Source organism: Electrophorus electricus, chromosome 25 (assembly GCF_013358815.1).
Source record: "Electrophorus electricus isolate fEleEle1 chromosome 25, fEleEle1.pri, whole genome shotgun sequence".
NCBI lineage: Eukaryota > Metazoa > Chordata > Actinopteri > Gymnotiformes > Gymnotidae > Electrophorus > Electrophorus electricus.
The window spans coordinates 9,048,570-9,072,975 of record NC_049559.1 but is presented as its reverse complement, the minus strand read 5'-3'; the positions used below and the strand labels follow the sequence as shown (position 1 = coordinate 9,072,975).

The 24,406-nt window shown below is 47.0% G+C and overlaps 1 protein-coding gene across 5 annotated transcripts; it reads left to right on the top strand.

Moving 5' to 3' along the window:
- Nucleotides 1–239: 239 nt before the first annotated feature.
- tbc1d4 (TBC1 domain family, member 4) lies at nt 240–22,926 on the top strand. 5 transcript variants are annotated; one of them, XM_027005210.2, is made up of 20 exons: nt 240–1,230; nt 6,093–6,671; nt 7,296–7,385; nt 7,791–7,895; nt 8,225–8,357; nt 8,488–8,579; nt 8,678–8,788; nt 9,856–9,981; nt 10,117–10,167; nt 11,454–11,659; nt 12,591–12,725; nt 14,699–14,841; nt 15,099–15,305; nt 16,711–16,869; nt 17,132–17,290; nt 17,442–17,686; nt 18,289–18,448; nt 18,545–18,714; nt 19,086–19,253; nt 19,984–22,926. In XM_027005210.2, exons 1-20 carry the CDS (start codon nt 838–840, stop codon nt 20,218–20,220), a joined length of 3,669 nt encoding a protein of 1,222 aa, XP_026861011.2. In that variant the 5' UTR covers nt 240–837; the 3' UTR covers nt 20,221–22,926. The 5 variants fall into 5 exon arrangements, with proteins under 5 accessions (XP_026861011.2, XP_035378744.1, XP_035378745.1 ...); XM_035522851.1 differs by lacking the exon at nt 12,591–12,725; XM_035522852.1 differs by lacking the exons at nt 240–1,230; nt 6,093–6,671; nt 7,296–7,385; ... (4 more) ...; nt 9,856–9,981; nt 10,117–10,167 and adding an exon at nt 10,925–11,173.
- Nucleotides 22,927–24,406: the final 1,480 nt, after the last annotated feature.

The following is a 24,406-nucleotide window of genomic DNA, read 5'->3' as shown; positions in this document are numbered from 1 at the left end:
CCATTTCTCTTGAAAGTCAGTTTCAAACAGGCTAAACGTAATATATAACAAACTAAATGTGAAACCGTACGATGGGTTTAAGCGCTCTCGTTCATTGACTACGTTTTCGAGCACCTTTGCTCTACGCTGATTTTCACACGCGTGTTCGCTCGAGCCGCCCAGAGGCCCGTGCGAGACGGCGAGGCGTGCTCAGTCACGTGCGTTCTCTCCACCCACCCGCCCTGCCACCGCCAGGACGGCGTTCCGTTCACGTGCGGTAGAGTTTTCACGCCTATTGCGTAGCCGTGGCCACGCCTCCCCGGGGTGAAGACGGCGCGAGTCTGGCGCTGAACACGTACCTGAAAGTCGGTTTCGCGTGATTCAAACAAACAAACAAACAAACTTAAGTGCGAGCGGCGACTGCAGAGGAGGCTCGCTCCGTTCCGCGCGGTGCGTCCTGCAGAAGACCGGAGACGCTGGCTGTGTGTGCGTGCAGCTCACGCCTCCGACGCCACGTTCTAGCGGACAGCTGCTTAAACTGGAACTGTTGAACTCCCGAATGGATCCCTCATTTCCCTCAGGCTGCTCGGTGTTCGCGGAGAAACTCGGAAACATCCCGCGTCTTGCGAAATGAAGCTTATTACGTCCAGGGAGGCATGTCATAACTTTTCCGATCTTTAACCAAAGATTGTTTAGTGTGAAGTGGGGCTGCGTGTTTGCGAGACCCAGTAACGTTGCACCGGGTCGCATACGTGGGGTTTCCACGATTCGAGGCGGTCTCGCTGAAAGTCAGCCGTGGGATTTTGCAGCGCACGCGAGGGAGCGGGTCCTTTCTTTTGTCCTCGAGCTGAAAGGAGGATGGAGGGATCCCACGACAAAGGGAGCAATCGTTACCCGGACAAAACGTTCGCCCTCTGGTACCTGGGGTGGTCCTCCCTAGATAAGCGGACTACGTTGCCTATGATTCCATGGCTTGTCGCCGAGATTCGCAGGAAAAGCGAGAAGAACGAGTCGGGTCCCGCGCAGGCTCGAGAAGTTCAGCTGTGTTTAACGCCGCCGCTGATCCGCTGTGTGCCTGCAAACAGCAGCAACGCGTCCGTGTTCATATTCGAACACAAGGCGCAGTTCATATCGAGGTTTATCCATAATAGCCATGACCTCACTTACTTCGCATACCTCATCCGGAGTCAGCCGGACGATCCGGAGTCGGAAATGGCATGCCATGTGTTCAAAGCGTGCGACCCCAACCAGGTACGTAGCCTGGATGCACTTGTCCTGAAAACTGCTGGACACGGGCTCTCTGGTTTTCCAAGTGCGGTGCCTTCGCCTGTCGTTTATGACTGCAAATTTGTTTCACAGTCACGCTCAATAGGAAATATACACAAGGGTGAAAGTATGGCAGTGAACCAAGAGTCTTGTCATTCACGGGTTAGCAGGCCACACACACGGTGCAGAGGGTTAACGGAATGTACACATCAAAAATTAAGAGCATAACCCGACCGATATATTTATTGTAGATTTATTTAATAGTTTTCCTGGCAATTTAGAAACGAACAGAAAGGAGGGTCTTATTCGTCACTTTATGTAACTGAGCTGCCATACATATTCAGATGAACTAATTGCGGGTCGGCCATAATCTACCATGTTATGTCATAGCTGTTACCAGCTGCAGTCTTCTGGATATTTAGAAGACTAATGGTGCGACTCTGCAGAAGTTGTATGTGAACAGGCTGCAAAAATGAAGTATGAAGATTTGCGTACGTTTGCATCCAAAGGCTGTTTTGTACTTTCAAAAAAGATATTTTGTTCAGTGCAAGTTTCCTGTATGCAGATATGCTTTTGATCTGGTCGCCTCTGTGAACTTAGCTTTAGGCCATCTAAAAGGTTGTTGACACTTGTATTGCGCACATGCAATTGACTGTAAAATAAGATTAAGGATAATTGAGGATTACTGAGGATAGTTTTGGATTCACTAAGACTATGGCAGTTATCTTGAATTTCTATCACATACTGTTGCAAATCACACAGTATGGAAATTTTTAAAACCTTCTTGTCCCATTACACAAGAGTATCCTTGTTTTCTTTCCACAAGTGCTACTTTGAGTTTGATGAATCATATTAAATGGAAATTATAATAGACCTCTAATACCCTTTGGGTCAAATAAATTTTTATCCAGATGTGATTGCTATGTACAAAGAGAAATTTCAGGTGATTGGGGCCATGTTGAGCACATGGCTCACGCGTCTGCCGTGGCCTGAATGGTGAGTGAACATGAGTGACACTGCCTTCCTGCAGTGTCACTGGAGAGTGGCTGGAGTGCATGCAGCACTTCGTAGGACCCATGCGCACCTCGAGGCTGTGGCGTTATACAAGAAAAACTTGCTGGGTAGCCCGACGTGCAAGGTGGAGCGAGAGGAATTTCTGCTCGCCCACCTCTCGGCTCAGCTGCTACATTTACATTTAACAGCAAGTGGCCAAAACCTCCAGAGACTACCTCTCTGTAACCCATGGAAGTGCTGCGAAAAAAGTTTTACAGATCTGACTGCTTTCAAAGGAGGCATTTTTAAATATAGAAACAGCTGCAGAAATGTTAGCCTCTCCAAAGCAGAACAGTTGGAAATCTACCCTTTTCTCTGCTTTGGTCCGTTTGCTTTCAGTTGTGCAATGAAATGCCGGCGTAGTGCAAGAATCACCTCTGTATTCGTGAAGTTCTCGGTGCCCACTCCCTGACCTGAAGGAGTTCACAGTGCTTGACTCAGCAAATGTGTGGAATGCTTCTAGTCCTACAGCTGCTTTCTGTCCATTTATCTTAAGCACTGTGTTCTTACACTGAATGTGCAGATCCTGACTACAGTTTATAATGGGTTGGAAAGAACCATCGTGTAACCATCCAATAATGAGACATTACTACCTAAATAAGAAGTAATTTATGCTTGAGACTTAGACTTCTACTTTCCTTCAAGCTCCTTTGACAAATGAATGAGTAACTTCAGCATCTGTACAGTTTGTGCATGTTTAATTGAAGGATTTGGTTATAGCATTTGGTAGGTGCCCTTGTTGAGAGCAATGTAAAGAAATACTTAGTAGTCTTTATCAAAAACATTATCCTTATACTAACATAAATTGGTTAGTATCAAGACAACTATCAAGCTAACGTGGGAAAGAAGGCAGTACAAGGTTTTTTTTTTTTGTTTGTTTTTTTTTGTGGCATGAGTTGTGCAAAAAGTTAGCTTTATACAACTTCTATAAAGACACATAGTTGTCATGGGATGCAGAAATAGACTGTGAAAGCTGTGTTTTGTGCCAGCCTGAGTCATGTCTGGGTGTTAACCCTTTGCACGGAGCTCAGCCTGCTGCCGAGGGGATATGACCTGCGTGGCGCACCGAAACATGAGACGCACACTACGATTGGGAACCTACAACGGTCAGAACCCTGCCCTGCCCTTGACATCATAACTGAGGGACTGCACAGTGGTACATTTTATGTTTGAGTTCTGTTCAGGAGGAACCAGTGGAATTGTCATTTTATTCAAATCAAATTGCAGTCTATAGTCCTGCTGTGAATGTGTTTGCGCCTTTTTTCCAGTAACCAAAAGAGTAACGTCTTTGTCATGGTTAATGACACTGTCACATGTTAGGCCTACATCAGTGATTAAATCGGTTTCCTTCAGACTTGCTCTGGCACGCACTGGCCTGCCATTGGATAGTCCTGCATCCAAATGAGAGTTTTAGCTCAATGTCACAATTAGGTGTTGGATTCGGTGCAAGTCACAGTTAAATCATGGTGTGCAATTACTTTACACCCAAGTAATTTAAATAGCTTAAGGGATTTAACCTTGTGCTTCTGGTGATTATAGTGCTAGACCAAACATTGAACTGCTCCAAGCTTCAAACAGGATGTTTGAGCGGGAATGGCCTTTACCTTCTGGATATGAGCATGGCTATTCATTAGGGACCTTGCAGCTCACTGAGTCTATTTACTTGCATGATAAACTATTTTATGCATGCACCTCTTTGCATTTAGACTGTATATGGAGTCATGCAGCATGGCTGGTTTTTGGTTGACACCCCCCCCCCCAGCTGTGATGTCAGAGATGTTTGGAATCTTTGTTTTCACTGGAAAGAAGCCATCTGTCATCTGTCAGTTAAAAACAAGCAGCCACACCCTTTACTTCTGCTTCCCCAAGTCAGACTTTTTTGCTAAAGATGTTTGTCAGATAGTGTTTGTTTTTCTCTCTTAAACTCAGAGGCGTTTGTACCGGACTCATTGTGATTTTTTCCATGTTATCTTCGGGCATCAAGTGAAGTGTAATCTCAACATAAACCATGTTCATTCACTGAGACGTACCTGTGTTGTATCTATGAGAAACAAAACGCGAGCCATTATATTGTGATACTATATTAATGCATAACGGTTGCATAACAGTTATAATATCTGGATGTGGTAAATCTGAGAGAGAGTGAGTCATTTTAAGGGTTGATTGTCATGTCTCACAGCCTCTCCTTCACATTTAAGTGGGGCTGTAGAAATTGTCGTTGTTCTTCAGGTCATGCTGCTGAATGTTACAACATTAAATTCTGTTGACCTGCTGGAACCGGGCTCCTTTAACTCCCACAGCAGAATGCCTTTTTATGAGCCTAAATATATTTGTCAAACAATCCTACTGCTGGTTATCTTCAGCAGCAGTGTGAGTCTACACAGTATGCAGTCGTGTTTAGTTTACTCTGTTCCTGCCTTGAACAAGTTATCCATTTGACCTTGATGCCAAATGGAGCCTTGTGTTTTTGAAGTCTGGGTGCTCAGGCTGTTTACTTCAGGGCTGTTTTGATTGCCACAATTACCTCAGGAGGTTACAGTATTCATTGGATTTTTCAAACCAATGCTTCTCGTTCAAACATGGTTTAATGGAACCTTATCGCCCACTGGTTGCTGAGGTACCCTTAGCACCTGGGTGCTTGCTTTGGCTTATTCAGGAACGGCACAGACACATGCAGGAACATTTTAGGGCTGTATGGGGGGGGGGGGTCATGCATCCAGTTTAAGAACCATTATGCCATCTGTCTTGTGCCAGTACCACATTATTTAAACGTGTTTTTGCATCAACTCCTGGCACCCGTCCCAACTCGCTCACTATTCGTGTGCTCCCAGCAGGACCTGCCCTGCTAATGTAAATTAGCTTTCTTTTGTTTGCACGTGGGCAGCCGTCTCAGCCCCTCACCAGGTTTCAGGTGAAGTGTAATCTCACCCTAAACGCTGTTCAGAGACCTGCTTCTGAACGACGTATGTTGCTTTGTCTTTTATTCAGCAAATGATTTAAATGGGATTTGAGTCACAGAGGGCTGTGTGAATGTTTAGAATGTCCTCGGTCTTTAAGTTGTGCTGTAATAAAAAAATGGTTTTGGTTTGTTCTTTACAACTGATTTTTAAGTGTTGTTTAAAAAAAAAAAAAACCCCAAAAAACAACTGCACTTTGGCTTTAGGCCTCCTCAGAAGAAAAGTAGTTTCTAAGAAACAAAAAAAGCTTAGGAAAAGGATATAAAAGGATTGCTCAAGTCTCAGGTGTCTGTCAGCTCACAGTCAGGCAGATAGTTTGCAACGGGAGAAATTTAGCATTTTCACTGTCCTGTCTGGCAGTCCTCCAGGGACGTAAGGTCATACTACACAGTCCTCAAACAGGTGACAAAAAGTACTAGAATGACCGCTAAGGATTTGTAGGTGTCTTTGGTATGTGATGATGCCCGTGTACCAAGGCGAATAGTAGCCTTGCTTTGATAACACCCATTGGTTCATTTATTTCTATAGAAATTCAAATACACTAAGGCCCTGCCATATGTGGTCAGTATGTACAAAGACCACTCATTTTAAGATGAATTTTCCATAAAATATCAAACCCCATTTATACTGTATATACTCCCCATGCGGCCATACCTAGCACTTTCTTTTTCTTATCAATAAGGCATAAGATTCAGATAGTTGAACTTCATTTTTTAGCTGTCATAAAAAAAATTATTTAAGAAATACAGCAGCTGTATCTGCTAGATCTTCTCGTGCAGGTGAAGTGCATCTTTGGCTTTCTGGGCTCTGGAGGTGAAGGCTGTTGTTCTCGCGCAGGTGCCTGAGGTCATCACCAGCATCAGGCAGGCCTGTAAAGTCGCACTGAAGGAGGACAAGAAGCCCAAACAGGAGGGGGACGAGTCCTTCTACAACTCGCAGAAGTTCGAGGTGCTTTACTGTGGCAAGGCGACGGTGGGCCACAAGAAAGCCCCATCCACACTGATTGACGACTGCATCGACAAGTTCCGCCAGCATGAGGCGGAGCGCAAGCGGCTGCGCCTCCCAAACGGCCAGCGGAGCTCCGAAGACGAGTTCACCACAGGTGACGACCCGCTGAGCGCTGCGTTGTATGAGGCCTCGGAGGCCGAGCTGGAGCTCGGGGGCGTGGAGCGGGCCGAGGCGGCCGACGGGAAGCTGGGCGGTAGCCTGCGCGGGGCCTTCCCCGAGGCCATCCTGGAGGACTCTGGCTTCGAGGAACAGCAGGAGTTCCGCACGCGCTGCAACAGCCTGGCAGGCGGCTTGCCGAGGAGGCCCTGGGAGGCGGCGGCAATGGGGCCGGCGCGCAGACGGCATGCCAGCGCCCCCAACAACGTCCAGCCCTCAGACGCCGAGAAGAACCGCACTATGCTGTTCCAGGTAAATCCACTCGTGCTCATGTACTGGGCTCTGCAATGATTAGCAAATAGTGGATGCTAATGATCTCATGGGTCTAAAAAAGCCAGCTACTGCACTGTATGGCTTTTGAAATGCTCCGTGCTGGTCACGCTTACCTCAACTAAAACATGTTACACCACCAAACAGACAAAGCTTGTTACTCTAGACATCAGTGTTTAGGCTACTTCCCCTTAATGTGATTTCCGTTAATGAGAGTCCTTGCAGAGTTTCTCGTTAGACTGACTGCGGGTCTAATGAGAAATGAATGAACTAGCATGTCCACTAGCTGAGCAGTCACTGAGTCATTCTTCAGATGGCCACCCAAGTCTGTTTCTTCTGAAGAGCAGCCATTAGCAATGCTCACAATCCAGTTTCTCGTAAGTCAGCTCTGAGAAGTGAGCTCTGTGGCCTCTATGACCTTGCTGGGGGGTAGGTGGGTATGTGGGGGTGTTGGTGAGAGTGTTTTGGCAGCTGAGCTAGCTCTCGACAGAGGCAGCTGCTGGTCATGAGATAAGCCTTAGCAGACATGGCTTGGACGTGCTTGGCCCAGCCATTGTCCACGAGTTAGCGGCCTCCTCCGAAGCCCTCTGTTTTTTGTGGCCTCAGGTGGGCCGGTTTGAAGTGAACCTCATCAGCCCGGACAGCAAGACCGTGGTGCTGGAGAAGAACTTCAAAGACATATCCTCCTGCTCTCAGGTTGGTGATCTGCCGTGACCTGGGGGTTTGTTTACTTTCAGGATGGTCTCATCTGCCCTTGTGTCTTGACACTTTCCTGGCTTTCACCCGGGGTATTTGCAGGTTTAAGGCAGTAGTTTATACTGGCTTCAGTGGGTCAAGCATAAATTACTGAATTTAAATTCATCATTTGATAGTTTGATACCATCCTACACCTTGCATCTGTGCCTGTTTTTAAAAAATTGTTTTAAATCATAGACCTTTTTACAGCGTTCATACTTGGGGAACAGACTTGCTTAAGTCTTATTTTTTGGCTAGTGTTATGAGAGAATTCGTGCTATGCAGTGCGTTTGCAGTGCGTTTGTTCTGTACTGCTGCGTCATAATCCCCATATAGCTGTACATGTCCTTTGCGCTGCACTCACAGGGAGTGAAGCAGACCGACCACTTTGGCTTCATCTGCCGGGATGCTGGAGAGTCTGTGTCCGGCCAGTACATGTGCTACGTGTTCCAGTGTGCCAGCGAGTCACTGGTGAGCATTCCCGGCACCGTCCTGTGCTCCGCCTCGCACGCGCATGGAGCATGAGTTTGTCATTTATCATCAGGCAGCACGAGAACAATGGCTGCGTCCTTGACTATGGTGTGAACATAATCTCTGACCTGCTTCTGCTTGCACACTGAATGTGGGTTACGGTGACTAGGCTTCAGATCAGTGCTTTGTTGAGTTATGTGCCGCTCCCCTTATCCAAACAGCCTCCGTTTTTGGAAAAAAGAGCAAGCGCGCTACAAACGGCTAGGCACTGGCGTGCATGCGGACTCTCGGGCTAACTGGCCGAATACCCCCCCCCCCCCCCCCTGCAGGTGGATGAGGTGATGATGACCCTGAAACAGGCCTTCAGCACTGCCGCGGTGCTGCAGAGCTCCAAGACCCAGGTCAAGCTCTGCCAGGCCTGCCCTATGCACGACTTGCACAAGCTGTGCGAGAGGATCGAAGGTGCAGCCGTCCCCTCCAACCCCGCACTGTCACAAGCCCTCTCCAACAAACAGCTGAGTCCACTCGATAAAAGCCAGCGGGTTTGTAGTCAGTTTCTATAAATATGTATATATTTTTTTCTTGGACACAGGTTTGTACCCTCCCAGAGCAAAGCTGGCTATTCAGAAACACCTTTCCCTGCTGAGCGATAAGGAGCAAGCTGACATTTTTGAGCGCGTGCAGGTAAGCACAGAGGGGGGTGGTACAGTAGAAAGGAACCCAAGCCAGTGCTTGTGCTCATTATTGCCTTTCGTTGTTGTTGTTGTTTGCCTGCCGGGCAGAGGATGAAGCCGGGCTCTGATCAGGAGGAGAACGAACTGGTTATACTTCACCTAAGGCAGATGTGTGAGACCAAACAGAAGAACCACATTCATACTGGAGAGACTGCTCAGGTATACACACACACGCTTTCACATAGTATAGTTATCCTCTGGACCAGTCTAAACCAAAATCCCTTTTGCTTTTATGTGCCAAAGATCGGCATTCCTTACCTAAAAAAAAATGAATACAATGAATACTTTAAAGACACTTCTTAATAGTATTGGCATTTTAGTTAATTCTTTTTAAACCTTTTTGAACTTTTTGAATTGTTTAACTATCCCACCCTTCATGTCTTATTTCAGTACTTTTTTAAGCTTTTTTTTTAGTCACTTAAAATTAATTTATTGTACTTTTTTATTCTTATTAAACCTATAGTTGTTGTTATCTTCCCCGCTTGGCTCCCTCACAGTAACAGGGACAGATTGAGCTGTGACCGGCCTCTTATTGGGTAAGACGGTTAGGAAAATGGCTCAGAACCGTGTCCCTTTACTTACTAATGATCTGGGGTCTGAGCAACATGCTACATCTCACAGAAGCTTCCTCATTCTGTCTCTCAACTGAGGATTTAAAGGGGAGGAGAAATTCATAGCTTTTTTTTAATTTTTTTTAATTTTTTAAAACTTATTTACAGTGATGCTTTTATCCAAAGCGACTTACTTATGACTGAGTACAACTTGAGCAATTGAGGGACTTGCTCAGGGGCCCAACAGTGGCAACTTGGCAGTGGCAAGGCTTGAACCAGCAACCTTATGATTACAAGTCAAGTACCTTAACCACTGAGCTGCCACTGCCCTAGTTCCATTGGACTGAAATGGACATAGATTTCAGAGGAAGTCCAGTGGCCCCAGGAGTAGGTTCCAACCACAGATTGAGACAGTCTGGCCTTTGTTGCACTGTTGATGTGGAGGCTCTGTTCAGAAGCTCAGAATTGTGCCTACACTGAATCCAGGAAGCTCCATCTTCGTGCGATCACTAAAGCTGAATTTTGTTTCAGTGACTGTAAATAGACATATTTGGTCTGTTTGGGGAGTTGAGGTGAACGTCGTTGTTAAAATACGAACACTATATCTTTTAAAAAATAAAAAAAAAGGAAAAAAAGCATATACTACTGCTGTTCTTTGCTGTCGCTCTGTGATAGAATGAGTCCATGGGCCACAGCGCAGGCTCCGAGAGCTCTAGCACTGCTGGACGCAATAAGCTGGACTTGCTGAAGAACAAGGCGCGAACCTCCCTCACTAGTTCACTGGAGAACATCTTTTCACGGGTATGTTTGAGTGTGCGTGCCCCTCAGATGCTGTTCCTCCTTCACCACTGGTGCAGGGAGTGACCTGTTGATCAGTTTGTGGTGGCTTAATAATACCACCACAAAATGAAGTGACGTTTAGTTTCTGTCCACCAGGGGGCGAGCCGAATGCGCATGCGCATTGGTGGAATGGGCAGCTTCGAGCGTGTGAGTATCATCTCCCGAATACCCCCACCCCACCCCTTACGCATCACATGCCAGTCCCAGAAGTTATACTTCGCTCATACTTCACTGCCACCGTGAGGCGCACACAGCGTGGAGCTCCACGTCTCATAAGTGTCTAGCTGTTTGCTGAGTGCGCCTCTGTGCCCAAGGCTGGTCTGTCGCCATCTAACCCGGGGCTGAGCGTGGTGACGGCCACTCTCACCATTGTGTTGAATGCGAGGTAAACGTTTGATGCCTCCCCCTGAGGCCGGCTGGCAAGGAAGGGCTCAAGGGCTTGCCACTCCCAGGTCGCACTCCTGGGAAACTTTTGTGTTGAACGGTTTTGGTTGACTTACTGGCTGTTGGGGCAAGACTGGTGCCCAACACAAGCTGAGCCAGTCTTTTTATAATTGTGAAGGAGTAATGTTTGTTTTATTCATTTTTTTCCCCCAGCTGTTGTTACTGAATATAGTTATAACACAAAACTATGCTATTAAAACGTTTAAAGGGTTTTTAATACAACCTGTCTGACTGCAGTGTTTTGTGGAGCTTTGCTGGGCCCTCATCCGCTCCACTGTTTTTCCCAAATGTAGCTTTTACAGCAGAATTGGGGCGGGGGGTGTTTTTGCATAAATAGACCGAGGGGCGTGAGGGGAGTCGTGCAGCCGCAGCTGGTTTCCTGGCCTCGCTGGAAGGCTGTGAATTGGGAGGGTGCAGGTTCGGGCCTCACATGGGTGGGGGTTGTGTTATGTTGGGGATGACAGGAAAACCACTGAGGAAGAGGGTCCAGAAGGGGCCCAGCACAGCAGAATGCAGCAACGTCCCCCCATTGTGCTTGGTCCCTCCTCCGCCCACGCGTGCCCACGTGACGCCTCGTCTCATGGTCACTGGATGCAGTCCATTACCATACAATAGATCTCTGAGCATTATTGTTGCCACGCTCCTACTGCGTCCAGCACACAGGCGCTCATGCCTGGGGCCACCCGCGGAGAGTGCTGAGGTGCTCTGGGTGAGTTGGGCCACGCTGGCATTCAGACACCTGTTTTGCCACATTCGTCCGTGATATGTTGCTAATGTCTTTTTTTTTTTTTTTTTTTTTTTTTTTTTTTAATCAGGTTTCGGTGTTCAGGGTTAGTAATGTTTGACGTGAAGTCGAGCGCGACTCTGTCGGTCTCGGGTTCGCTCTGATGGCACCAGCGCTCTAGTGCCTTTGTGGACGGCTCGTGACTGTGTAGGCAGGCTCTGTGGTCCCTGTGGCCTGCTCACTGACCTTGTCTCTGGCCTACCAGTCGGACGACTCTCCCGGGGAATCGCCTCCGGGCTCTCCACCCGCCTACTTGGACGAGGACCCCGATGCCCCTCAGTTCCGTCGCCGTGCACACACCTTCAGCCACCCGCCTATCAAGAAGAGGATCTCCTTCACGGAGCTGCCCACTCAGCCCAAGGTCCTCCTGCACAGGCAGCAGTCTCTGGCTCCGGAGCTGCTTCAGAGCAGGTAGCGCATCACTTCCTGTTTACCCTTGCGTGATTGGCTCTCGACTGTGCATCAATTTATCACAGGCCTGGCAAGTGAGACCTTTCCATTTAGAGAAGTAATGCAGACTTATCATAAATGGTAATCTCCAAATCGTAATATGTTGGCATTGCCATATCATATAATCTGCAGATTATATCTGAACACCATCAGTTTTACACTGAAGCACACAGAGATTTGGCTGATATCGTGACAGCTAGAAAGGATATCTTTAGATATCTGTGTATTAAAATGGGTGCTGAGTCATTAAGTTGATTTCCTCGAGAAGTTCTACTTAAATTTAAGCAACAACTAACAATATGCTTCTTCCGGTGATCATGACGAACAGTAAAAGCCCACTGACTTCAGCATGTATGCTAACATAGTTAATGGAAAAATGAGGCATGTTGCTGTGTATCACTGAATTAATACTAAGGTAAGCAAATCAATCACATCCAATGACACAAGTGATTCACTTCTGGATGCACTTCTGATTCTGACTGAAATAGCTTTATAACTGCCATTCTGATGAAGACTTATTAGACAGTTGATTATATAAAGACATTAAAATGGGAGTGAATAATATTTAAAGGACTTTTTCAACTGGAGCTAATAGAGGAGCTATTTATTAACAAGAAAAGAGGGACAGTTGAGTGTTAGACAGACATGTGAAGCAGTGATTTTACTTTTGAAATAATACTTTTCTGAATCCCCCCCGGACTGCCGCGCTGGCCGAGTACACCAACAGGTCCGTTCGTCTCCTCGTCCTGCCTCAGCGGAGTTTTCTTGCCTGTCGTAACGTGTGCATACGTACGTCCGTGCGTGCGTGTGTGTGTATGCGCGTGTGTGTGTGTCTGCATATATGTGTGTGTGTGTGTGTGTGTGTGTGTGTGTGTTGTGGGGATTCTTTTAGCTCGGTGCGTGTCCCGAGAGCGCGCAGCGTCTCTGAGGGCGAGTCCTCCTTCACCACTCCCACTTTCCTGAAAGGTTTTTACCTGGGCTCCCTCGGTTCGCTGGCCCCCCCGCAGGACAGCACCGGCCTCAAAAGGTGAGAGCGGACCCCCCCCAACCGCCCCGGCACCAGAGCCGTGCAGCGACACTCCCCCCCCACCCGGCCAGAGTCAACATAGTCCCTGTCTGGTCCTTAACCCGTCGATATGGCTACGTACCTTCTGAGAGAAGCTGTTTCCTTTTCTCTCTCTGTGTGTTCGCACGGCTGGACTGCTCGTCTGCTTCTCCGGGAACCGGGAAATCTGATTCCTCGGAGGCTCCCTCTTCTGTGCTGCATGCTGCATCTCGGCCCTCCGCGTACAGGCTTAGTCCACAGATCCGCAGCACTTTAATTCCGTACCACGAGCAGCGTATGTGCTTACTGTTTCCAAACTGACCCTGCTTCCTACTAATCGAGGCTACATTCTTTTACCTTCTTTGCTTTCTCATTTAAATTCATGCATTCATGATTTTTAAAATTCTGTAACAACTTTAGTGATAACAAATGATTTGCATTTTTTAATAAAGGCATGTATTTTTATTGTAATTAATGATGAGAGCTTTGTTCTGTGACAATTGTCATCTATTTTTAAGAGTTGGATGTTCACATTAGGCTGTCCTTTAGATATAGTTTAATGGTAAAAGTAAAGTTGAACGTTTTAATGATTTAGAACACTGGTGTGGATGTCTCGAACTTTGATTGTTTAGATCTGTGATGCAGGTATAATCAGGTCAGCACTTGACCCTCGTACATCCTGGTACATAAAGGATGTGCCCCATCGTCTTGTCTTTCTCATTCTGTAATCAAAATGGCTGCTCGGAATAGGTTCTAGTGTACCATCTTTAGTCTGTTTGATGCTTTTCCATGATAGGTGATGGAACACATGATAGGTGAAGGAAAGAACCAGGGAGCAGGTGAAATTCCAAATAATACAGTTCCCATACGAATCTCTCCCGATCCAAGTCACTATTTGCTTTGAACACCATCAATCTGTAATTGTTTTCTAATCTTAAAACCATTATCTCAGTAAATCTTAGTATGTCTTAACTGAGGGTGTTTAAGCTCGGTCATGGACTCTCTAGGCTTCAAACAGTTTAGAGCCTTTCAGGTTTTTAGTTTGGTGAGGTTGAGCGTCTGGCTTTGTTTCTGTCTGCGTGTAACAGTAGTGCTCGGTTAGTTTGACGAAAGCGAGAGGCTGAGAAATGAATGAGTTTTCTGTGAGGGTGTTGAAGTTGGACAATCCTGCAGAGAACTCTGGATGGCCTACGCTGGATGGGCTTCAGTGATGGGCATCTCTGTGTGTTTTGATTGGTGCTGACTGCACTTCTGGACCTCCCTAAGGTTTAGGTTTCAGTGGACATTGGACTGTGTTTTGTTATTCCCAGTTATGTTATTCCCAAAGGCGTGTTTGGTCAGTGACGTGCATTCTCATCAGCAGTGCTCAGACATAATAACGTGGTGTTGCTACATGCATTTAAATGCGTCCCTTAAAGGATGATCTGTATTTTAACCCAAACATATCTGCCTATTAACCTAAGAGTAGGTATCCTGTAGACATTCTCCTGTCATTTATGCATGAAGCCACTTATAATTTTCAGAGTCAGTATTTTTCTAATAATTATGTAACTAATTGTGTTTCAGGCTTTTGTTTTTGTGTTTCTGTACATCATAAAGAACTGACGCTACTACCCATGTCACTGTGAGCTATAACATTAATATATATGTCATTATGAACTATTGCTAATAGCTGGACTGAAAAGCCCTCACTTGTATTCATATAGTGCGTGGCTTCCTGCTTTTAATTCTTGGAAGTAATTCTACCAGTAATATATCTTTTCTTGTTTACTAGAAAATCTAGGGAAAAACTATGGTGTAACATTTCTAAAATAAAGATGCTTACTTCCTGGATGTTGCAAAATGCACCATCTGCAAAGTCAGAATGGATTCCGTTTGCCAATTCGCTTTCAAAACCAGTGTTTATAAAGGATGGAGAAGCTCAGAATGTTTGTGCGTGTTTCCGTGTGCAACAGTAATGGAGAGAACTGGAAGAGGAGCCTGTCTGGCTCTGACTCTCTGACTGCTGTAATTCCGCGTCGAGTGTCTTGGCGTCAGAAGATTTTCCTCAGGGTGGCCTCGCCCCTCAACAAGGCCTCTGCCTCCACACTCAGTGCGGGTGGGTAAACAAACATAAACAAGTGTGTGTGTGTGTGTGTGTACAGTCAACACGGGCCTCTTCCTTCCTGGAGCCTTGTTTATAGTCAACACCGCCGGCTAGATCATGGTCCTTTTTTATGCCTTTTTTAGAATTTCTGCTCTTCTCTACAGTGCATTTAATCTCATCAACGTTAAGACACTAATTAGCACTCACTAGATTGCTGCACAAATCCCAGTCAGCCTGGCATGAGTGTGGGGGCATTGGCTGTTTTGCAGACATGGATGGCCGGGAGTTGCTACCCCTGTCTCCTCGGACCTTAGCCCAGGGGCGGGACGCTCTGGCAGGCCTGCTGTCCGCTGAGCAGGGCCCTGGGTTCGAGGGCGGACGGCGCACCTCTGCTGACTACAGAGCGCTCTGGAAGAAAGCCGTCCACCAGCAGATCCTTCTCATCCGCATGGAGAAGGAGAATCAGCGCCTGGAGGGTTAGTGTCATGGGTGTGCGTACGTGCATGCGTACTGCGTAATCACTACCAGTATAAAAACACACACACACACACACACACACACCCATTTCTTTCCTACCACATGCTCTCCGTGCGCTTTTCCCTACTCTGGACACACCCGTGTTCCACCACACACACACACACACGATTAGTGTACCATCTATGTTTTCCATCCTCTTCATGTTTATCTGGGGCCTGACCCTTGTGCCATTATCGCAGTAGTAGATTTTCCCCATGCAGGTCCCTGCAATTGGAGCAGCCGCATGATCTTTGGTCACTCTCTTTAAGATGATGTTTTGCTCCTTTTCAATGCATCAATTGCTGCTGCCTCTGTTGGGCATTCTGGGACAGAGATATTTTGGCCGGAATGCCTGGATTAAGTTCCGGCATCTCCAAGAACACATTTTTATTTCAGCCATCTCTTGGCTATGGTGTACAGTTTACGCAGAACGACCTTCTTAACATATTACTCGTATATGATGGTTTTAACAGTTTAGTGATGGTCTTAAATATACTCACAACTGTTTATATGTTTGTGGCTTGTGAAATATCGCCCTCTGCTGGTTGCAACAGCGCACACCAATACTAGTGCTCCAGTGACAGCCCTGTTCTATTCTATTCTATTCCTCTTCCCCCTCACCGGCCTGCTGGGCTGGGGGTCCGAGTCCACTCTGGCCACCTGAGCTCACTGAAAGGGCTTGTTTTGAGCAGAAGGTAAGAGTGAGGGAGTGGAATACTCGTTGAGGGTGGCACACTGCCGCCCGCAATGACCCCCCGGCGAGAGAAGCTGCCGCACGACTTCTTTACTGGCCGGTGATCTAGCCGCAAAACCTACACCTGAGCGAGGCGAACCCTGTGTGTCGCACGCCCTCGCTTGCTAGTCCATTATTCATTCTTCTTGGTCTCCCTGTGGCTAGTTTGTCTTGTGGATTAATGTATGGTTTAATTTGCTGCATGCATAGATAGGGCTTCTTTCGATGAAGAGCTTTATTGGGGTGCGCATGTCCGAGACCCATTCCAGCTGCTCTCTGCTGATTAGCTGTTTGCGCACTCCCGTGTGTTTCTCCAGCGCGTGAAAGCTTTTGCTGGACGTAGAATGACTCTGAAGTTGTATCCGAAGTTGGTATGGCATCTAACTCCTCTGTCCCCATGGCAACGGCAGGTGACTGGACCTAGGGTTCATCCTCATGTCTCTCTAGTGTGTCCTTAACTCCTGCAGCTTGATTCTCCTAACGAATGATTTGAGTGGCTTTCCTACACACAGCTCTAATTGTACTCAGCATATTTAACACGAGGTTGAAAACTGACTAACGTGTGTGTGTGTGTGTGTGTGTGTGTGTGTGTGTGTGTGTGTGTGTGTGTGTCCGTGTCCTTGTGCATACAGCCAGCCGAGATGAGCTGCACATCCGTAAGATGAAGCTGGACTACCAGGAGGTGGGCGAGTGTCCAAAGGAGGTGCAGGCTCTGTGGGAGCGGAAGCTGAGCGGGACCTGCAGGTCCAAAGTGCAGTGGGACAAGGAGGCGCATGCCGCCCTGTGCCAGGGTAACGGAGCTGCCACGCCCTGCACTCATCGCGCTACTCTCCGTGTTGCTGATTGTACACTTGACTTTGTTGGTTTCCAAAATCAACTGCTGAAACGTAAAAATAAGTTTTTACCCCGTCCCTCATTTTATGAGACATTTTTATCTAAATTGCATTAGGCCATCAATCGCAAGTGGTCCCGGACCATACGCTTTTCATTGCTTTCTGGCTGCCGGTAGCGTACGTTTCTCCTTTGGTGAGGTTAAAGCGAGAGTGTGTGCAGGCGTCCCTAAAGCTCGCCGCGGGGAAGTGTGGCTCCTCCTGTGCCGGCAGCACCGCCTGCGTCAGCAGCTGCCGCAGTGGCTGCAACCCCCTGGCACGCCCTACCAGGACCTGCTCAAGCAGCTGACGGGCCAGCAGCACGCCATCTTGGTGGACCTGGGTGCGTGCACGTCCTGCCCTCCTCTCATCCGGTTCTTCGCGCAGTAGATACCGGAAAACTGCCGGTTTTGTCTCGCGTCCTACGTATACACGTTTTCTCGCAATGTTTCCGCTCACCTGCCCGTTACTCCGTGACATACGCCCCCCTCCAGGCCGCACGTTCCCCACGCACCGATACTTCAGTGCCCAGCTGGGCGCTGGCCAGCTCTCCCTCTACAACCTGCTGAAGGCCTACTCTCTGCTGGACGCCGAGGTGGGCTACTGCCAGGGCATCAGCTTCGTGGCCGGCGTGCTGCTGCTACACATGAGCGAGGAGCAGGCCTTCGACACGCTCAAGTTCCTCATGTACGACCTGGGCCTCCGGCGCCAGTACCGGCCCGACATGATCGCGCTGCAGGTGCGGCACCCGGGCTCTTGCGGCCCGTGAGCACGTCACTCGTCAGTACCGTGGATTTTTCCGTACAATAAGAGTAAAGGTTGGTGTGCCGTGGTCAAGAAGGCAGCAGAACAAACAGGGTTGTTTTTTTTTTTTAGTGACTGCACCAACATATTAGGTGAGCTGAGGGATGGTTTAATGTTAAATGAGAAGTTACTGATTTACATTTCGTGCGGTGAAAATGCTTTAAAGCCATTTACTCTTAAGTAGCTTTTATCATTGTGCCCTCGTAGATATTACATGGCTCTGAGTAGTTGTTTCACGTCAGGCAACGTCCCCTTCACCCCCTCAACTGGGTGGTCTTAACTTTCAAAAGCAAACAGCACACACTTGCACGTTTGAACCACACCTCCTCTGCAAACACCCCCTCTTAGCCAATCGCTGTGTTAGTCTTCCAACTGTTGCTCTCTGGTTATTCAGCAGCAGTGTTGACATTTAGTCCTCGAACCCAGTGAGTGAGCCAGCTTCCATACCACCCGGTGCCCAACGTGCGCTCACACACACACTCTCTCTCTCTCTCTCTCTCTCTCTCTCTCTCTCTCTCTCTCTCTCTCTGTGTGCAGATCCAGATGTACCAGCTGTCACGGCTGCTGCACGACTACCACCGTGGTCTGTACACCCACCTGGAGGAGCACGAGGTCGGCCCCAGCCTCTACGCTGCGCCCTGGTTCCTCACGGTCTTCGCCTCACAGTTCCCGCTTGGTTTCGTCTCTCGCGTCTTTGGTGCGTCCAGCTCTGCTCTCCCTCCGCGCCACAGTCGCTTTGCCCTGTTCTCGTGTGCACGCTTTGTGAACTTGTATCCGTGTCGCGTTTCGGCAGACCTCCTGTTTGTCCAGGGCACGGAGGTGATTTTTAAGCTGGCCCTGTGTCTGCTGAGCAACCACGAGGGAGAGATACTGGAGTGCGACAGTTTTGAGAGCATTGTGGACCACCTTAAGACCACCATCCCTACCTTCACACAGAACCAGATGGAAGAGACAATTACCAAGGTACAAGGTCATCCCAGGTTCTCCTAATTTTACTGTAAGCGTAAGGGAGAGAACCACACCCTGTGCACTGAGATTAGCATGTAATCACAGAAATGCAGTAGTCCCATGTGATTGTTTGCTCAACACACGGACAAATGAACACTGACTCTTTCGTTGTGGGATGCTATTGTGTTCTCTATTAATCATGTTTGAGCTGGTAACACGAACTCTCTTCAGTTCTCTCCTGCTTCATGACATACTTCAATTGTGACCATAAGTATTGTTTTTATAACAAAATCTAGTCCACAGAATTTCCCCAAACGGTCCTCTGCAGACCAGTATCTGTCCTGCGTCACTCGTAGTAATGCCCAGAGGGCACTGTTGCCTGGCAGGCTTTAGATATGGACATCTCCAAGCAGCTGCACGCCTATGAGGTGGAGTATCACGTCTTGCAGGATGAGATGGCGGATGGTGCGCCATGCTCGGAGGACTTGGACAGGCTGGAGAAGACCAGTGTCCTGCTGAAGAAGCAAAACATGGAACTGCTGGAGAAACTTCAGGTGGGAAGTTTTTTTTTTTTGTTGTTTTTTTTTTATTATTATTCTTTTGCAAAGTTGCTTTTAACAGTCAAAATTAAGGCTATCTGGTAACTGCTGATTTAAAAATAAATAAATCGAAAGCACTTCTAGTTGAGGCCTTTTGAAAAGTGGAGTCCAAGGTTTCATATAAGCAGGTAGGTGGCAGTATAATACAATTTTGCAGAGCTCTGAAAGGACAAAGGAAAGTAATTCAAACATCTCTGCCAGTGTATGTTCTGCCAAAGATTCTTCCCTTGAACCACACTTTTGAGAGCCCTTCAGATATATTCACTTGCAGATATGGTAGTCTATTTCTGTTCCGTTCTCAAGCATTAAGAATTTTGAGATTTTTGAGATGTGTGTTGACGTTTGTGTCATTAGTTAGATGTGAATTCAAGACAAAAAGTTAAGAATTGGCGTTGATCAAAAATCTGGAGTACAATGGCAAGGTGTTGCTGAATAGTATGAGGCTTGTATTACTCCCATAAGGGAAACCCTGAAAGATGATCTCATTAAAGGTAATCGGTCTTCAACCAGACATCATCCATCTTAATGTCTCATACTCTCCACCCCGCAGTTGCTAACGGCCGTGAGCTCTAGCATAGACCACAGCCCTGTGGATACCTAGATTTGAGTTATTAGCGCACAGGCTTTCGACACACAGCCTGTTGTTCTTAGTTGTTTTTTTGGTGTGTGTGTGTGTGTATGGTAGGCAGCACGGGTGAAGATCCAGAGTCTGGAGGACACCGTGGAGAACTTCTTGGCCCGCGAGAGTCAGATGAAACACCTGATCCGCTCTCTGGAGCAGGAGAAGGCCTCCTACCAGAAGACCATCGAGCGCATGCGCACCAGCCTCCCCGTGGAAACCGTTGCCGCCGGCGACGTGGAGATGACCCAGCTCAAGGCCAGCAGCACCAGCAAAACCAAAGCAGCCAGCAAGAAGCCCTGAGCCGGGCGGGTGGCTCCAGCCAGGCCACGCCCCAATCTCTCCGAGCCCTCCCCCGAACCCACCCACCCTCCTACAACCCTACCCCGCTTTGTATCCCAGTGCCTGCAAAACAAGAAAAATCAACCCCAAATGAGAGTGAGGAGTGAGAACTCCTGCTTAATTCTCTTCAGCTGTCGGGGAGGAGATGGCGGACTCTTCGTATAACGACCGACGCAGCGGTCTCAGCTGCGTTGCAAATACTTGAAAACAATACGAATGTATTTTCTTTCCAAAGAGCAGTGTGACTCATGGCTGAGCAGCATTGCCGTGATGTTGCTGTACGTTTTGGGATCGGTTGGCAGAGAGACTCCGGTTTATGTTTGCCAGAGAGCTTTTCCTGATGGAGTGCAACAAAAGAGACAGTGACGATTTCGAATGGGGGGGGGGAACCCAAGACTTGGCCTATCAGATTGACACTGTGCTGGAAGAGCTTAACCCAAAGTTCAGGCAGGAACCGAAAACGTCTCTCCATTTCCTCTCTGACTTGCTGATTGTCATCCAATTTTAACCTCCTCTCCAAAGCCTTGTGCTGGTTGGGTGCCTCACCAGGAACTGACTGGGCTTCAAGGCAAATGAGTCACATCGGAGACACGAGATGTTCTGCAGCTTTGTGCTGATTACTACTACAAAGTTGCTTTTGCACATGGTATTTAGCATATTTGTGTAGATGTCACATATTGTAAATGAAAGCTCCGTAGCCGTTGCTATGCAAAGTCTTGTTGCCCTTCACTTGCAAAACCTTTTTCTTTTGTCTCGTCAAAGTACTCCAGTGCAAGATCTGTTCCAAAAAAAAAAAAAAAAAGACCCCCACCCACTGCCGCCATGGTTGTGGACAGCAGTAACGTTAGCGTAAGACTCGTCATTCCCTCTGCTCCAAGGGCTATGATCGGTGGAGATTTCTTTATTAAAATTTCACTTTAAGAGTAATGAATATTGCAGTTTGCAGGTATGGAGGGAGGGCGAGGTGGCAGTGATTTGCATGCTGGTACTTGCGGTGGGTAAACGTGTTTTTCTGTGATGGCCAGCTGAAGCCATGTGCACTGTGCTCAGGTGAGATGCGACGCATAATCAGTGTTCGGCATTTCTCATCAGCCCTGCCCTCCCATGTGACTAGCAGACGACCAGTAACGTCAGACTGACGAGCAGAACGTAAACGTGCTGCATTCTGTTGTTTTCTCATGTACAGCTGTCACCAAAACAGTTAAGTGTACATGCGCACGTCTGACAAGGGCTCACTCCTGGACAACGCCATCCCCACAGACAGTGTGGGAATGCTTGAAAAAGCCCACATGCTCTTGTTCCCATTTCAAGACATGTTCCCATTTCTGAAGGGTTTGTTTTGCTCTAATTATCAGTTATCACCCTTGATCTAAACTTCCCTTCACCTCCCATCACAGGGCCCAGCTTGTCCACACTGCTGTTGTCTTATGCTCCCAGTTAAATGAACTGTTGGCAGAAGTTGGCCAGGCTATGTGAGCAGGCACCATACGGCAGTGTTCCACAGTCCTTGGTTTATGTGCGTTTTAGATGAATTGTGGGAGGTTGGTATTCACCTGTCGTTGCCTTAGAGCTGAAAGGTTACAGATGGGTTACTGATTACTGTTGTGGTTGTGTGTGTGTGTGTGTGTGTGTGTGTGTGTTTTCTGTTTTAACTTTTTTATAAAGTAATTCAAGACATCTAAGTGTTTTATGCTTTTCAAACAATTTCTTTCATTTGGTCTTAAATAAACGTATATTTATAAGGCCAGTGGAGGCATTTTGGAAATAATGGGTTTGTCATGCGTTAGAAGAAGACAGACTCTGTAGGTGTCTGCTTGTGTCTGTTGGAAATATAATTTGAATTAAAAGGCCAACAGCGCTAGACTCTATTCTGTTCCTAAAAGCTTGAAACGGGCACTGAGCAAAAGCCTCAGACGAATGAGGCAACAGTGACTCTCGTGTCTGCTTAGAAGACAAGGTGCCCTGGTGGTGAGACAATTGGCTTTACACATCTAAGTTAACAGCAGTGGGAGGCACCTGTTAACATACTGATGGCAAATAATCTCACCAGAGCAAATGAATCTTTTTGGGGCTTTGTTTTGAAGTCCCTGTGGTCCGCTTGGCTGCTGTTCTGAACAGCTGGTAGAACATTTGGCATCACTTCTTCACTCACCAAGACTCTCTTCAGTCCAAAAGCATCTCATTTTATTTACAGCAGGTTGTTCAAGTCTTGTAACATGTCACTGTTATCCTTTTAATCCTTTTGGTTGTCCTTGTGGTGGTCTGCTTCTGTTTCCTCACAAAGATGTGTTAAACATGGTCATTCTACCTTATATCTGACAATCCAAAGCAGGTCCTTCAAGGGAGAGTGTGTCCACAAGGTCTTTTTTGAAGATGTGTGTGAAGTATAACTACATATGACCATTGAAGTGTGTGCTAATGGAAGCACCATAGAACTTATGGTTAAAAAAATAGATGCTAGTTAATCTCATACTTTCTGTTGCTTCATAGAGAAGATGCCAAAGGCAGTATTTTCTTATTAATGTCTTTCATAAAACTTGACTCATGGTCACAGTCAGAAGGTCTCTAGTTGTTTGTTTTTTCATTACGTCAATGCTCTTTGATCACCACTTGTCTCTTGTTCAAGACCCTATAACCTATTAAAACACATCTTTCACTGCCCATTTATACCTTGACCTTCATTTTCTTTCCAACTTGCTGTTTTGAGTTTCATTTTTTGAAGGCACACCACAGGATAGTTTTTAAAACCTCTTTCACATGTATAGGAAACATTGCCCAAGGGTGCAACAGTGGCATTCAGAAGGCCTTTATTTTCATTACTGTACAGTTTCATGCAGAGAGGGATGGCCACAATGATGCAAACCTGCTCCTATGCTAAATGCATTGCAGTAACGTTGAAGAGAACCCCGAAGCAATAATAATCTTTCCGACATCCTCCACAGAGAATGTCAATCAGCACTGGAAGTCACTGATGTATTCATGTGTACACAGTAATTTGCAATTGTTGTTGAATGCTAATTTGACCTCTGAAGTATTCTCAAGGACTTTAGTAGTGGGACCGAGACTAGCTTTTTATTTTATTCCAGATTGGAGATGGTTTCCCAAAAGCCTTGTACTTTTTAAGTTGAAAATGATTGGCTTTTTCTTATAAGGATTGCAGGTCACCATGGTTGCAATGCCTGTGATTTGATCCTGCAATTTATTTATTTGTTTTTTACTGCAGCTACATGTTTGGAAAGCGCCGCCCGAGGCTGAGAGAACTTCACTGTTTGGTTTTGTGTGTGTGTGTGCGCTTTTCTTTCATAGTACTTACTTTCTTACAGTTGGGTGGAGTAAGAAGAGATCAGTTTATTCCACAGTGAGTTCTACCAAACATAGTAAATCCAATGACTATGATTACTTCATAGTTGAATGGCAAACCCAACTACGATTATGTGATTTAAGTCTGAAAAGACGCTGGCCTGTTTGTATGTTGCTGTGACGAACACTATTACAGGTGCCAGAACAGTTGCCTGGAATGTACGGGTTGACTTGGAAGAGCTGTTTTGTTTTGAGATTCGGCTAACTATGGCTTGACGTTCAAAAAAGTATAAGCGATTCATAACAAGATTTATTAGTCCACCGAGTGATTACAGGTTGCACTTTTGGGTAAGATGTATTCGAGGTACTGTCTACGAGATGGATGGAAAAATAAGTCCGGTTTCCCAGCACAGAGTTGAACTGAGAGTCACTAGACCAGTGATGAGACATGGAAACTGGGTGCTGCTAGACCTTCTGTTTATTCAAGACTCCTTTTGGTGGCGAGAGCTCCCTGGCCAGCAACCCGACGAATATCATACTCCAAACAAAAGGTCACATTCCATGCGCGTTCCTGACTGAGGTCGCTTCCTGCACAGGCGACTGCTTGGAATGGCTTCTGGGAGACAGTGAGCGACTGCTGTGTACAGCACTTCCTCTGTGTGGCCTTATCTGTTTGTTTAGTACCACGTCCACCCCCCCACCGAAAGATATGCAGTAGAGTGGCTTGTCAAAGACCCATGGTGGGGGGGGGGGGGGTTCTTACCTCTAGATTTGTGCTTTAGACTTGAGGTTTAGATTTGGGTTTCTTTTCTCAGCTGAACCTTTCAGGTGGAGTTTTAAGTCCTCC